The sequence below is a fragment of the Fulmarus glacialis genome, unplaced genomic scaffold (genome assembly GCF_000690835.1).
Source record: "Fulmarus glacialis isolate BGI_N327 unplaced genomic scaffold, ASM69083v1 scaffold16698, whole genome shotgun sequence".
NCBI lineage: Eukaryota > Metazoa > Chordata > Aves > Procellariiformes > Procellariidae > Fulmarus > Fulmarus glacialis.
In genome coordinates this window covers 1-14,496 of record NW_009226627.1, presented here as the reverse complement: position 1 = coordinate 14,496, position 14,496 = coordinate 1, and the positions used below count along the sequence as shown (strand labels likewise).

At 53.1% G+C, this 14,496-nt stretch overlaps 1 protein-coding gene across 1 annotated transcript in view; it reads left to right on the top strand.

Moving 5' to 3' along the window:
• LOC104080472 (otoferlin-like) overlaps window positions 1-14,486 on the top strand; it is a gene marked incomplete at both ends in the record, with an annotated part of 66,507 nt that extends 52,021 nt beyond the window's left edge. Inside the window, 14 exon segments of the mRNA XM_009582871.1 lie at window positions 745-864; window positions 1,968-2,129; window positions 2,415-2,577; window positions 3,572-3,642; window positions 5,208-5,237; window positions 5,894-6,028; window positions 6,433-6,499; window positions 8,514-8,638; window positions 9,317-9,451; window positions 10,311-10,448; window positions 11,730-11,857; window positions 12,554-12,724; window positions 13,285-13,445; window positions 14,344-14,486. Of these exon segments, the coding sequence (XP_009581166.1) occupies window positions 745-864; window positions 1,968-2,129; window positions 2,415-2,577; window positions 3,572-3,642; window positions 5,208-5,237; window positions 5,894-6,028; window positions 6,433-6,499; window positions 8,514-8,638; window positions 9,317-9,451; window positions 10,311-10,448; window positions 11,730-11,857; window positions 12,554-12,724; window positions 13,285-13,445; window positions 14,344-14,486 (1,749 nt within the window).
• Window positions 14,487-14,496: the final 10 nt, after the last annotated feature.

Sequence of the window (14,496 nt, the reverse complement as noted above, 5' to 3'; positions counted from 1 at the left end):
AGGCTGGCCTCGCGTCTGTGCGTGTCGGGTGCTTGGGGAGGGGGACCCTTGGGGACTACGTGCTCTCCCTCCACCTCTGGGTCTCCCCTTTATTTCAAAGGAGTCTTTGCTTTACACGCCTGTCTGCAATGTCCTCAGATGCCCTATGATGACGGCGAGATCAGGGCAGCCTTGCAGGCTGCTGCTGAGCCTGGTGTCCCACCCCCCAAGGTGCTTGTCCCGTCTCCTTTGCCTGCCAGGGCAGGTGCTCGTCCAAGCCACTGCAGGCGACTTGCTGGCTGCCTTCGAGCTGCTCCAGGTACCAGCTGGCCAAAGCCACCCCAGATCTCCCTCGTGCCCTGGGTTGGAAACGGGAGCTGAAACCTGCTCCTGGGCTGAGCTCTTGGTCCATTTCTGCAGCTCTTCACCCCCAGCCCAGGCAGATGCAACTCCTCGCAGGAGGGAAAGGAACAGCCCTGGGGTTGGGGTTTTTTGGTGGGCTGAGACGTTTGCCTTGCTGCCGGGTCTGTCCCGTGTGGAAGCACAGCACTGCCCAGCACCTTCTGCTCACGTGTGTGCCTTTTCCCAAAGTACCTGAACAGCACAGTCAGCTGGATGCTCAGCAACCCTTGTTGCTCCTGCACCCTCTGAGACAACACAGACCCAAGGCATGAGACCAGGCTCTGCCAGTTACAGCTGAGACTGGCAAAAAACTGCTTCCCAGCTCAAAGGAACAGATCCTAATCCGTGCTGCATCCCTTCCAGATTGGTCCTGGGGGGAAGTCAGACCTGCCCCCAGTCGATGGGCCCACAGACGTGGACCGGGGCCCCATCCTGCCGGTGCCACTGGGGATTCGGCCGGTGCTGAGTAAATACAGAGTGGAGGTAATTCCCTTGGAGCACCAAACTTTAATGTTCAGCATTGTGTGGGGCGGGAGAGCCTGTCCATGGGTGTTTGAAGGTCAGGAGGGCTCTGATGAGTAGCTGGGCACCAGGACCAGATGCCTGTGCTGGCTGCACAGGGAGCTAGGCTGCAGCAGCCCTAAAAGAACAGGGAACTGAATCACTCCTTGCTGTCTTAAATGTGGGCACCATAGCAAGTCTAGAGCCCTGCAGTAAATGGCATTTGGGCTGAGATGCGATGCAGGGCACATTAGAGAGACACCTGTAATGCATCTCCACCCGCAGCAGTCAGGTGAGCTGCATCCCACCAATCTCAGGCATCAAGGGCAGAATGCCTCTCATGTATCTGTAGATATCTAAAGGGTGATGCATCCAATCAGGGTCCCTCTCCCTTGGTGGTGATCCAGGCAATACAGCCAGTGACGTTCATTGCACAATTCACCCATGGTTGTAGGTATCTCTGCTCAGGTGAGATGCTGCTGACCAGATCTCCAGGATCCTAGCGCCTGGTCTTCCACACATTTGGAATCAGCTGGTTAAATAAATCATATTCCTCTGATACGCAAGGTGAATAGAGCCACGGGGAATCAGGACGTGGAAAAATCTCAGTTTAGGGGAACTTTTGGTCATGGTGGCAGTCTGTTATCCTAAGGGAGAGGCAAGTTTCCCCAGTGATACTGGTATCATTTTGACAAAGTGATGCCAGTGCTGAATCAAGAGCTACTGTGGGTGGACAGAGCTGGTCTGGTCCTGCTCTATGGAGTCCCATGGCAGAAAAAGGCTGCAAAGGGAGAAAAGCAGAAAAAGGAGTGTCAAGGGCAGCAGGTTGGAGATCTTGGGCTGCTACAGGTCAGGTGTGGGGTGGATTATGTGAAGTGTCAGAGAGAGACTGTGCTGCAGCCCTGAGCCATGTGGAGGAGGAGAGGATACCTTGGGGATCCTCCACTGCCCAGGTGATGACATTTTGCAGCAAAGTCCCTGCTCCTGGGGGATGTGGAGAACCAACTCCTTTGGCTCCAGCCCAGCTCCAACCAGGGGCAGTCCCTCTCACATTCATGCTCTTTCTTCTCCTCCTCCTGCCCTAGATCTTGTTTTGGGGGCTGAGGGATCTGAAGAGAGTGAACCTGGCCCAGGTGGACCGGCCCCGGGTGGACATTGAGTGTGCTGGGAAGGGGGTCCAGTCAGCCCTCATCCAGAACTACAAGAAAAACCCCAACTTCAGCACTTTAGTCAAGTGGTTCGAAGTGGTGAGTGATTCCTCTTCCCCCTGAGCCCTCAGCTGAAACCCAGATTTTCTGCAGCCCAAACCATGGCTCCTAGCCCCTTGCTTCAGTTTCCCCACAGCAATGGAGGACATAAGCTCCATCCCAGTTGGTGATGGCCTTTCTCTGAGGGCTCCCAAGCCACGCTGGAGCTGCTCCAGACTTCCTCCTCCAACAGGATTCCTGTTTTAGTCCCTACTGGCCTTTCCAACCACCAAAGTAGACATCCCACACCAAGCCCTTGATAACCAGCACACCTTTGCTTCCCAGGACCTCCCGGAGAATGAGCTGCTCCACCCACCCCTCAACATCCGGGTGGTGGACTGCCGGGCTTTCGGACGTTACACCCTGGTGGGGTCCCACGCCGTCAGCTCCCTCCGAAAGTTCATCTACCGCCCACCAGATAAGAAAGCCCAGCACTGGAATATGACAGGTACCAGGCTGGGGCCATGGGGACCTGGCTAGTACGGGTCATCGGGGGGGCATTGCGCATGGAGAAGAGGGAGATGGGCAGAGGGTTGTAAGGGCTATGGGATATTGCCTGCTTGTTGGTTAAGCAAGCAGCGCTTCAGGGTTTGGGTCAAGGGAGTAAGAAGGCGCAGGGTGTGAGGCCATGATTCTCCTTTGATTTTTTTCATCTGTGGGTCTCACTGCGATAATCGCGCGCTCCCCCTGATACCTGTAAGACAAGAAATGCTGGTTCACCTCTAACATCTCTGCAGCTTCATGACTCTACACTCCCCAATGTTCCTCAAGACTGGGAGGTGAATTTGCCATGCTCCGTGCCTGCTGCTGCTATTATTTGAGTAAAGACTAGAAAGCTACAGATTGAGGCCACCCTCTCAATCCCAACCACCACCACATCTACCAGCACCCACAGCAAAAACCATCACAAACCCACTTTCCCTGCACCCAGCACAGCAGCCGAGGGCTTGGTGAGCCACAGGAATTGCTCATCTCCTCCCAGTCCTTGGTGGAACTGGAGGCACTCTTGGCTGGGCAGAGACAGAAGGTCTGTGGAGGGATTGCCAAGGGCCATCCCTGGTTCCAGCCAGAGGTCTGGACCACTGGTTGTGTCCATGCCAGCTGATACTTTCAGGGCAACGACCTTCTCTGCGTCTTCTCCTCTGCAGGCTGGTGCAGGTGAAAAAAACCAATCCTTTCTCATCATCTGCTTTCCTTTGCTATGGACAGGGTTTTTAATCATGCTGTAAGGGTCTGTGCTCCTTTCCACCTCTTTTCTTCTCTGACCAAGGTGGTCACGCATCACTCCTGCATGAATCCTGTAGGATCTCACCTAAGATCTCAGTTTCTCCTCTACACTATCCTTCTCTCTTGTTCTTTCCCTTTCTCTGTCCTCTGTCCAGCTAAACACCTGAACGGCTATCTGGCAATGGCCAACGGGGCCCATTGCTCTCGCCCCACAGGGGAGATCGTTGTCAATATGGAGCCTGAGGTTCCCATCAAGAAGATGGAGACGATGGTGAAGCTGGAAGCTGTGAGTGTCCGTATGTCAGCACCACTTTAGCATCTCTTTCCTCACTGAATTGCCAGTCTTTGAGGGATTCCACCCAAACGGAGGCCACCTTGTCCTGCTGACCATGGGGTTGGGCTGATACCTGAAATGAAGGGCCTTGGGTCATCGTCAGTCCTACAAATTGGCCTCCTTCTGTCCTCTCTGAAATTAGCTGGTGCTTGCTGTCCAGAAAAGGGCTGTCCTGGGCTATGCCAATTAGACAGCTTTATGTTTCCCTCAGAAACAGTCAGATGGGAACGAGCACCCACGAGCACAACCCTGTCCCTGCCTGTGACCAACGCAGACACAAGTGACGCATCAGACATTCCCCACCGGCACAGCTGCAGCGATCCTGCCCTTTCAAAGCACCGCACGCTGCTCAGTCTCTGCAAGCAGCCAGTCACGCACATTTCCCTGATACTTTTTTTACAACAGTTTTGAGACGTTCAGATGGCTACGTCAGCTCTTTGAAATGCCCGTCCAGCAGTCCGGATGGGTGGTCAGCGCGGTGTCACTGCACAGCCACTGTACATCAAGTCTGAGCTGTACGGGACACCGCAGATGCGCGTGGCATAGAGCTGGTCCAGCCACACAGAGTCAGTCTGAGGCAGCCAAAGCTTTTTAGCCCTGTTGTGCTCGCCCTGAAAATTTGGCGCTCTATGCATTGGACGGGCAACATGTCCCAGAGGCATCAGGCTTTGTTCACACACAGAATGTGCCTGTGCCCATTTTCTTGCCCAGAACAGGGCAACTCCTCCTCACACTCATTCCAGAGCTTCCTCCACAAAAAGAAACAGATTTCTTTTTGCAGGAGGCTCTTTGCAGCAACATGCACACGCAACCCCCCAGAGAAGCAGCATATGTGCATACGTGTGCCTCCAGGCATGCTGTGGCTCCAGATATGCATGGCCCCTCACATGTGCACATTTACAGAAAAGCTACGGCACATACAAAGCCTCACAAGCACACATGTACAGATACATACACATACATACACCCCACAAGGTCCCTGGCGCATTTACATATGCGCTTATACGTAGAGTTCCTCGTATGGGCACAAGAAGCTGTATCATGTACGTCTGCTCACATAGCTTCATGCAACAGGAGCTACAGGCTATGTGTGCATGGGTATGTCTGGAGCGCCCCAGCACCCACATGCTTCTTGAAATCTACCGTAATAGCTTGCAGACCTTCCTAGATAAGAAAAGCTCCAAGAGAGCAGAGAGGTGTCATCCACGCTGAAGGCCACAGTGTCTTTCCAGACCCAATCCCTCGCTGTCGGGGGCTGTGGTTGTCCCTTAGCAGAGTGCAAGAGAGACATCCCCCATGCGGAGACGGATTTGGGGGGTGTGTCACAGCAGACATCTCCCCTCTATGCAGAGCTTTCCCGGTCAGGGCTCTTCATTCAAGGCGTTCGGTTCCTTCGTCCTTGGGGAGCTGTCTGTGACTTCTCATGCATGCGTGTGCCAGTGTGTATCTGTACTCGGCTGAGGCTGCGCTGCTAACCTGCTCTCCCTCTCCCTGTTCCCTTCCACCCCGGGCGGCAGAACTCCGATGCGGTGGTGAAGGTGGACGTGGTAAGTGATGGATCTGCTCTGCATCCCTGCTCCCAACCCTCCGCACCCCATCCTACCCTTCTGTGCAGCTTTCGACAGACCATGCATCCTCACCAACCCTGGGATAGGTGGGGACCAGCACCCCTTCATCCCAAGGCAGAGACAGAGCAGCGCTGTCTCATCAATAGATAAGGCAGTGCCTGGTCCTTGCAGCTTGGGAAGCTCTTCTGGGCCAGCACTTCTCAGCCCAGCTGTGCCAGGAGGAGCAGGGCAAGCAGCACCCTGTGGGAGAGATGCTGATTATTCCCATCACAACCAGATACCAGCTGCAAAAGGCTTTATTGCACCACTAAAGGGACCCAGGGTACTCTGCTGGGCAGAGGGAGGATTGCTACCGTGTAAGATTCAAGTGGTGTGAAATGCATGGAGGAAAGGGATGATGGAAAGGAGGGGATGTCTCGGGACTCTGACACCGCGTCTCTCTGGAGCCTTGGGCATCTTGCTTTGCTGCTCTGTGCCTCAGTGTCCGCGGCTGTAAATGGGGGAAGTGCTAATGGGGCCACCCAGCTGGGAGGGTTCTGCCTTCTCGGGTGCTTCACTCACCACCTTTGCACTTCAAGAGACATTTCACTTTCATCAATCCCTCTTCTCTGTCTTTGCTTCCCTTGTGCCTGCAGTCTGAGGAAGAGAAGGAAAAAAAGAAAAAGAAGAAGAAAGGAGGAGGAGGAGAAGAAGCAGAAGAGGAGGAGCCAGACGAGAGCATGCTGGACTGGTGGTCCAAGTATTTTGCTTCGATTGAGACTATGAAGGAGGTGGGTGCAGAGCAGAGGAGGGGTATATGTAGGGGGCAAGATGAAAATGTTTCCTGCCTGCGAGGTCTCACCTATTTCCAGCTGCTTTCAAAGGTTTGGGGCTGTGCTGCTTTCCTCGCTAACCTTGCCTGACTGTCGGCAAGCCTGGTTTTTTACCTGGCAGAGCTGAGCAGGATTCCTCTTCCCTGAGCTCACTCTGGGTGGACTGTTTGTGTTCAGACACAGGTATTGAACAGCATCAGTGCTCAAGGCTGCACTGAGTAACTTTGATTTCTCCAGCGCAGCCAGAACCTCGCTCACGGCTCAGACGGGCAGAGCGAGCTGTGACCCTCAGTTAGGCATTTCCAGCGAGCACAGACCTCGGCACAAGCACCCACTCCCTGTTCGCTTCATTTCTCCTCCAGCAACTCCGGCAGCAGGAAGCAGCCGCAGCAGAAGCGGAGGAGAAGGAAGAAATGGAGATTGCAGAGGGTAAGCAGGTTACGAACGAGAGAGGGAACATGGCAGGGAAAGGTAGGACCAGGACTCCTTTTGGTGCTTGAACACCCCTTTTGCAGCACGTCGTTGCTCTTCTGCCAAACCACATGCTCACAGCGTGTCGTATATCCCCGCACAGGTTCAATTTTTGTGAATGCCAGCCTGGTGTGGGCTCTGTTGGGCTAACATGCTAATGCCGGGTGAATCCAAATCAGGGCATGGTATTGTGGCAGCCTCCAACCCATCCATGCTGGGAGGAAAGACATGTGCAAGTAATGCAGACTAGTGGCCAGGATCCATGTTATTGTCCGAGGATGTTTTTGTGCAATGACTAGTGGCCAGGATCCATGTTATTGTCCGAAGACGTTTTTGTGCAATGGCAAGTTAGTATGTCATTAAAAGTCCCGTCACTTTGGCCATGCAGATGTGTAGCTATTGGACTGAGTGCTTGAAGTCTGTTGAGTACACCAAGTAATAGATACTTCTAGATCACCTTCACGGAGTTTTCCATCCTCGTTTTGCAGGAGGCTTAAAAATTTTTTTCAAATTTTGCTCCAGTTTTGCAAGGGAAGATTCCACCAGGCAAAAGGTCTGAGATTCATCTAATCTGAGTGCTTTTACCTGCATGTAGAGGCCTCCTTGTCTGCTGTTCTAGCACAGGCAGTGAAGAAAAATATGCACTTTTAGGGCAAGTTCTCTGACCTATTTTCAATACTATGTTGCAATCAGATGAATTGTGCCCTAAATGTGTTTTTCTCTGAAGGAAGTCAGGGGGTCTGTAGCTCAGATGGGGTGTTGCAGATGTCTAAAGTTGGGTGAGATGAATTTTGTACCACAAGTGATGTGGGCCAAGGATACTGGTGAGTTGGGACATGTTGGTCAAGGGTGATTTTGTCCAGTTGCATCCTGGAGGCTCCTTGTCAGTCCCACCAGCAGGGCTTAGAGGGGTTTCCCTGAGGACTTTCTCATGCTCTCCATATGTCCCGCGTCCCCATGACAGCAAGTCGCTGTCATGCCTGGGCAATGCAAAATCCATTAGCTGAGAAAAATACAGAGCCTGGTTTCTTTTGGAAGACTAGTCTTCATATGATGAAAGATGAGGGCGGGTCTTGCTGAGCTTGGAGACTACTCTGAGCAGCTTCTTCCTGAGCTTGCTGTCACGGCAGAGCTGCTGGGGGATGTCTTGTGTCCCCCATTGTTTTCTTTCTGTCTTCTGCAAAGGGTCCATTTCCCCTTGGCACTCCCATTCCTTCCTCCTTTCCTCTTCCACATTAAGTCTTTGTCTGTTGTCATCTGTCTGTCCCCATCTGCGTTGCCCAGCAGTCATGAAAGCTGACAGAGGCAGAGAGATGGGGATTGTAGAGGGGTGGGAGAAGTGTTCTTTGAACGTGCCTTTCCAGGCAGCCTGTTCCCAGTGTAGCTGATGTCCCTGGCTGGTGGTTGCTCTGAATAGAGACCCTAACAACCTGTCATTGCAGCTGGTGATGGGCAACACCTCTTTAAGGGCAGCAGCCTGTGCTCTGGTGCTGAGCATCAAGCACTGTCCCCTCTGCGATACCTAGGCTGGGGTTTTATTCTCCAGGCTGCATACAGCAGGAAAAGCCTCCAGCAGAAGGAGGAAAAGGAGATGCTGTGGGCAGGATCAGGTTTTCTCACTGCTGTTGAAGCTAGCCAGAGCCCAGCACTCTTAGTCCATGTTTTCTAGTCCTCCAAATGACTTCTGCTCAGGTCAGCTTTGGAAGCTCCCTGCACAGAGACTTCTGGGATCCTGGAGATGCTGTGACCTGGGGCAGCAGCGGCCAGAGTCAAGGAAAGACAGGAGAGGGCTGGGATGGGAGTTGCAGGCAGTAGCAGCTGTCAGCTTTCATGCTCCTCCTGTTTGAAGGACCTTGATCAAGTCCCCCCCTCCCTGTCTCCTCCACCCTTCCTCACCCTCATTTCCATCTCCTCCCTCCCCGCCACTTCCCCTCGGACTCAGAAATCAAACCTGATGACTCTCTCATGAAAGGCTCCAAGGGTCAGGCGAAGAACAAGGAGAAGTCCAAGGCACCCAAAGACGATAAGAAAAAGAAGCAACAGCCAGCCCCTGAGCTTCCCGAGAAGAAGAACAAGCAGAAGATTGATGAACTGAAGGTGCGTGTGTCGGCAGGGGAGGAGGAGACCCTGCCTGCTCAGTGGCAGGCTGGAAGTCTGGCAGGATGGCAGTCCCAGCCACCTGGAGATCAGAGCAGGATGGATCAACATGAGGCACCTTGCCTATCTGAGGGGTACCTAACCCCAGGTGAGATGTGCCTTGGGACTGCCAGCTTCTCTCCACAGTCTGAAGGAGTTCAGAGGTAACAAGCTTTACAGAAAAGGGGTTGCCCTGGGATAGGATCATCCTTGGGGCAGCTTGGATGTGCCCTGGCTGGCAGGAAGAGTTTTCCAGCCTGGCCATGGCTGGCCCAGCCAGGACTTGGGGCAGGGATGGGCTCTGGTTCAATATACTGGCCCGTGGTGTTTATTAGGTTTAATGTAGTCTGTGATTCTGGGGTTCAGAAGTGGTTTGAATCTGGGTCTTGCACAGAGAGGGTACAGCCGCCTTGCCCATTCAGCTGAGCTTCCCTCTCGTACATTATCAGTTTGGGGAGGTGCTTGGGGCATCAAGGTCCAACCCAATGACGCTGGAGATCCCTTTCCTTCCTAGAGAATTGGGCATTGGGAGCTGAGGTGTCCGTGTTCCTTCTGAGTTGACTCGGTAGTCACTATATCTTTTCGTCACCATTTTTTCTTTTTACCTAATTCCCCTCCTTTAACTTTCTGTCATCTCAGGTCTTCAACAAAGAGCTGGAAACAGAGTTTGATTACTTTGAGGACTGGCTGCACACCTTCAACCTGCTCCGTGGGAAGATTGGGGACAACGACGACAATGCAACAGAAGAGGAGCGAATAGTGGGGAGGTTCAAAGTGAGTTTGGTTGCTGAGTCAGACCAGGGCAGGGGCAGCTTGGGGACCCCTTGCCAACAGGTTTCTCTGCTGAAGCTGGTTTAGCAGGACGGAGTTGTATGCAACAGAAACCAATTTTCATTGACCCCCCTGCAGGCACCTTGCAGGGAGAGAAAGCCTCCCAAGATAGCGCCAGAAATCAGACAGCTTCAAAGAGCGCATCCACAGAAGTGGTGATCTGCAAGCAAGCAGATCCTTGATGATTCTTACAGAAGGCCAAGGGAAAAGCAGATCCTTTCTCTTGCCCACTGTGGAAATAAGTCTTGCCCTGGGTTATCTCTGTGAACCATTTTTCACCAATACCAGTCACCTGGGCTCACGGCCATGTTGCACCACTGCCAGGACCCACGCAATGTAGGAGCACATCCGTCCGCTATAAGATTCTTGGACAAGAACCTTTTTGAGGGTGGGATCCTGGCCAGATGAAACCTGTTGATGCCAGTTTTCCCCTTTGTTTGCTTAGCAGAGGAGATGAGCAGGCAGTTCCTCACTTTAGCTAGAATCAGATGCTTAGGGAGCATAGAAATCAGCAGTGTTTCATGTGGTAGTTCCCAGATTTTCCAGCCCATCCCTCATCAACCCTTTCATTCCCATTGCTTTTGTCCTCCTGTCAGTTTTACTCCTGGAAATCACGGTTGCAACCCTTGAAGAGGTGCTTGCACCATCAGGAATTTTCCAGATCTGGCCTGTCTGCTCCAGCACGTGGCTAGAAACGACGATATTGACTGGGTCCTCAGGAAGGGTGGTTTGGGATGGGTCTGCTTACCCTGAGCCCCTGGGCAGCAGGACTCTCATCAGGCTGTGCACTCCCTCGCACTAGGGCTCCATGTGTGTCTACAAAGTGCCGCTCCCTGATGATATCACCAAGGAGGCAGGGTACGACCCCAACTTCGGCATGTTCCAGGGGATCCCCAGCAACGACCCCATCAATGTGCTGGTCCGAGTCTATATTGTGCGGGTGAGTATAACCGTGTGGTGTGGCAAGGCGTGATCCTGCGCTCCCTTCCACGGCGCGCACCCAGGAGCCGGTCCCAAAGCTGTAGGGATGTTGGGTTTTAGCACTCTGCATCAGGGCCAAGGAGGCAGCATGAGGACTGAAGCAACTCATTGATGGGAACTTGAATGGTGTTTCCATAGCTGTGTGCTCCAAGCAGCGGGAGCAAGCCAGATCCAAGCTCCTGCCAGATCCAGAGACCTTTCTTCTGGTATGTAGGATGGACCGGCCTGTCTGTCCTAGTGCTTAACTCAGGTTGAATAGTTTGGGTCAGCCTGGACTGCGAGGTGCTGGTTCCTTACACAGCCATGACAGCTCAGTGAAGCACATGCAGAGCCGAATGGGAGCTGGCAGGGTCTAGCAGACCTGGTTGAAGGGCATGGCACCTCCTCGAACATGCACTGAGCTAACGCACGTTTCTTTATATGGAGTGTGCTCTGGAAAAAATCCTTTCCTGACCCCTAAACTAGTCATCCGTGTGTCCCCAAGCATGTGAGTGAGGTACTGAAGCCAGGCACTTGAGAGGGATCTCCGTCCTGCTAGAAGCACCAGGGCTGCTCTTTGTCATCACCTTGTCCCGGTGTTTTACAAATGCAACCTACTTTTGGCGACATTTCCTACTAGCCTAATTCTCCATCTAGTGCTGCATCCCACTGCCCAGTGGGGTAACGAGTCTCCCACCCATCACCAACAGACTGAGGCTGCAGTGGTAGACGCCAGCCTGATAGCACCAACAACAACCACAACTGGCTGAATGTGTCCTAGCATGGGCATCTGCTGTTGTGTGCCATGATGGAGGATGGGATTGGAGAGTTTCGGGATAGTAACCTCCTTTATGGAGAGAAGCCAGAAGCTCTCGGCCCTAATGTAGTGAGTGGAGAGAACAAGAGGGGAAGGGGACAGTCTTCTTGACATCTTGGTCAGGTTGTTGCTCTGGGTCTTTCTTTAGAGGAGCCTGTTTCTTTCCACTGATAAAAGAGATGCTAAAGGAGACTGTGGTTATGTCTCTCTGACGGGACACAGCCAGCCCTCACCCCTCCCCAAACCAGGACAGGGATTAACACAATGCAGGACTTACTTATCCCCAGTTTAACCAAGCCACTCTATTTAGGAGGCCCAAAGAACCTAGCCGCATGCCTATGGCCAGGCAAGGCCAGCTGGTCTCAGGGATGGAGAATGGGGCTACCCCTGAATTGTTCGCTACTGTGGATGGCACTGATGTATCTTCTCGTCTGTTCCCTACAGGCCACGGACCTTCACCCAGCTGATATCAATGGGAAAGCCGACCCCTACATTGCCATCAAGCTAGGGAAGACGGACATCAAAGACAAGGAGAACTACATCTCCAAGCAGCTGAACCCTGTCTTCGGCAAGTGAGTTGCCCCAGCCCTGTTACCTGTCTGCACCTGGAAGGGGTGAGCTAAGCCTGACCCAAGCTTGCCAGCCCTCGGACCTGCACCCTAGCCATCCCACAGCTGCTGCTTGGGCTCAAAAGACGGGACTCATCGCACAGAACTTTCCTTGCAAGCAGTCTAGGCATCCTCATTTCAGCCATCTGTCCTTCTTTGCCAGTGTATAGTAAAAGGTGTTTAAGAAATGTCCATATCTGATCAAGATTAAGTACCCACTTTAGGAATCATTAGGCCTGAACTCCAGTGAGAGTATGGCCTGGATCTCCAGTGTCAGACAAACTTAGTTTCAGGGCTGTTGACATCCAGGTCAAGCAATCACCCTCCTGTCTAGGGCTGCTGGATCTGAAACAGCCCATGCAGAGGTTTAGTTAAAACCCCTACCTCAAATGTCCTGCAGTGGTAGATGTAAATTAAACACTGTCCACAGATGGGAACAGACCCACCTCACCCACAGAATCATAGAATCATTAAGGTTGGAAAAGACCTCTAAGATCATCCGGTCCAACCATCAACCCAACACTACCATGCCCACTAAACCATGTCCCTAAGCGCCTCATCTACATGTCTTTTAAATACTTCCAGGGATGGTGACACCCATGTGTTTATCTTGAGTAGCAGCCAAACCCTTCAACAGCTTTTCTCTTTCCTGTGGCCTAGATCCTTTGACATTGAGGCCACCTTCCCCATGGAGTCCATGCTGACAGTGGCGGTGTACGACTGGGACTTGGTGGGGACTGACGACCTCATTGGAGAGACCAAGATTGATCTGGAGAACCGCTACTACAGCAAGCACCGAGCTACTTGTGGGGTGTCACAGACTTATGCCATGTACGAGCAAACCTTTCCCTGCCCAACCTTCTGCCTGGACCCATGCCTGTCTCATCTTCCACACCAAGCCTATATCTCCTGCAGGAATCTCCCTCCTGCTAATGGAAGAGTCTGTGCAGTACCCTCACTCTTAAGAGAGGTTTTGTGACCAGCACAGCAAGGCAGCAGTGGAGCAGGTTGTAAGGAGCCCAGGGCAGGGAGGAAGGGACCGAGGGGCACTGGTGGGACAGGGTAGAGGGGTGAGGCCAGAGCTGAAATAGCAGCAGCGCCAAAGGACCAATGCTGAGCATCAGGAGTCAAGTGGGGTGCGCTGGGGATTTCAGGTCTAAGTCAGCACAGAGTAAAGGGGCTGGGGTAGAAGGGTGTTAGCCAAGTGTAGAGAGGGGGCGCAGAGGAACCTAGTCTGCTCTGAAGTTTCACGTTTGCTGCCTCCGATCCTTTCCCCGGGAATCCTGGGTCCTTCATGGCAGTAGCATTTGTTTTGCTGGCAGAGGGGAACAAAATTGCTTTTTCCTCCCAATCTTGCTACTACTTCACTGACCTTGCCCTCCTATTCACAGACATGGTTATAACACCTGGCGTGACCCCATGAAGCCCTCCCAAATCCTGTCCAAGCTGTGCAAAGAGGGCAAGGTGGATGGGCCGCACTTTGGGCCAGGAGGAAGAGTGAAAGTTGCCAACAGGGTCTTCACCGGCCCCACGGAGATTGAGGATGAAAATGGTACCTGCCCCATGGGATGAAGGTTGTGGAGGGGAGCAGGGGTCTGGGGTGTCCCCTCATCTTCCAGGATTGGAGACACATGTAGTGGCCCCATCACCCCAAAGCAGCACTGCAGTCACTCTCCATCCACCACCTTAAATGGACCTTCTAGTATGTGACCAGTTAGACAGAGTCTTATAGACCACCCAGGCCAGTGGGTTGCTGTCAGAACCACTCATGGGTATCCGTGGCATAGCATCACCAAAGCTGCCTTTGAAAACTTCCTCCTGGCAGCGTATGCCCAAAGAGCAATGAAGACAGCCCACCCTGGCCTTTCGAGGGTTTAGGAAGCCATTCTCCATGTAACTGCATCCCCAAACAGTGGTTGTGTCCCAACACGTGTGCCCAAGAAAGATGAAGGCAGGCCAGGAGGGGTGCAGAAGAGGAGGAGAACATGGGCAATGGGTATAGAGCTTGTTCAGCCTGGGAAAACACAGGCTGGCAGAAGATCTTCTGTAAATGACTAGGGTTAGAGAGAGCAGAAAGAGAGGAGTTAGGAAATGTTGGCTGAAGGACAAACTGTGCACAAGGAAATGGAGAGGAGTAGCTAGTAGGCAGTTCTGCGCTCTTGGACTAGGGGTAGAGGAACAGGGTTGTTTGCTGTCCCTGGCGTGTCTCTGCCCAATTCTCCAAGCTCAGCCCTCCCTTTGCCCACACAGGTCAGAAGAAGCAGACAGATGAACACCTGGCCCTGACTGTGCTGCGCCACTGGGAGGACATCCCACGGGCAGGCTGCAAGCTGGTCCGCTAGTAGGCAGTTCTGCGCTCTTGGACTAGGGGTAGAGGAACAGGGTTGTTTGCTGTCCCTGGCGTGTCTCTGCCCAATTCTCCAAGCTCAGCCCTCCCTTTGCCCACACAGGTCAGAAGAAGCAGACAGATGAACACCTGGCCCTGACTGTGCTGCGCCACTGGGAGGACATCCCACGGGCAGGCTGCAAGCTGGTCCCCGAGCACGTGGAGACGCGTCCGCTGCTGAAACCTGCCAAGCCGGGCATCGAGCAGGTCCTCAAAG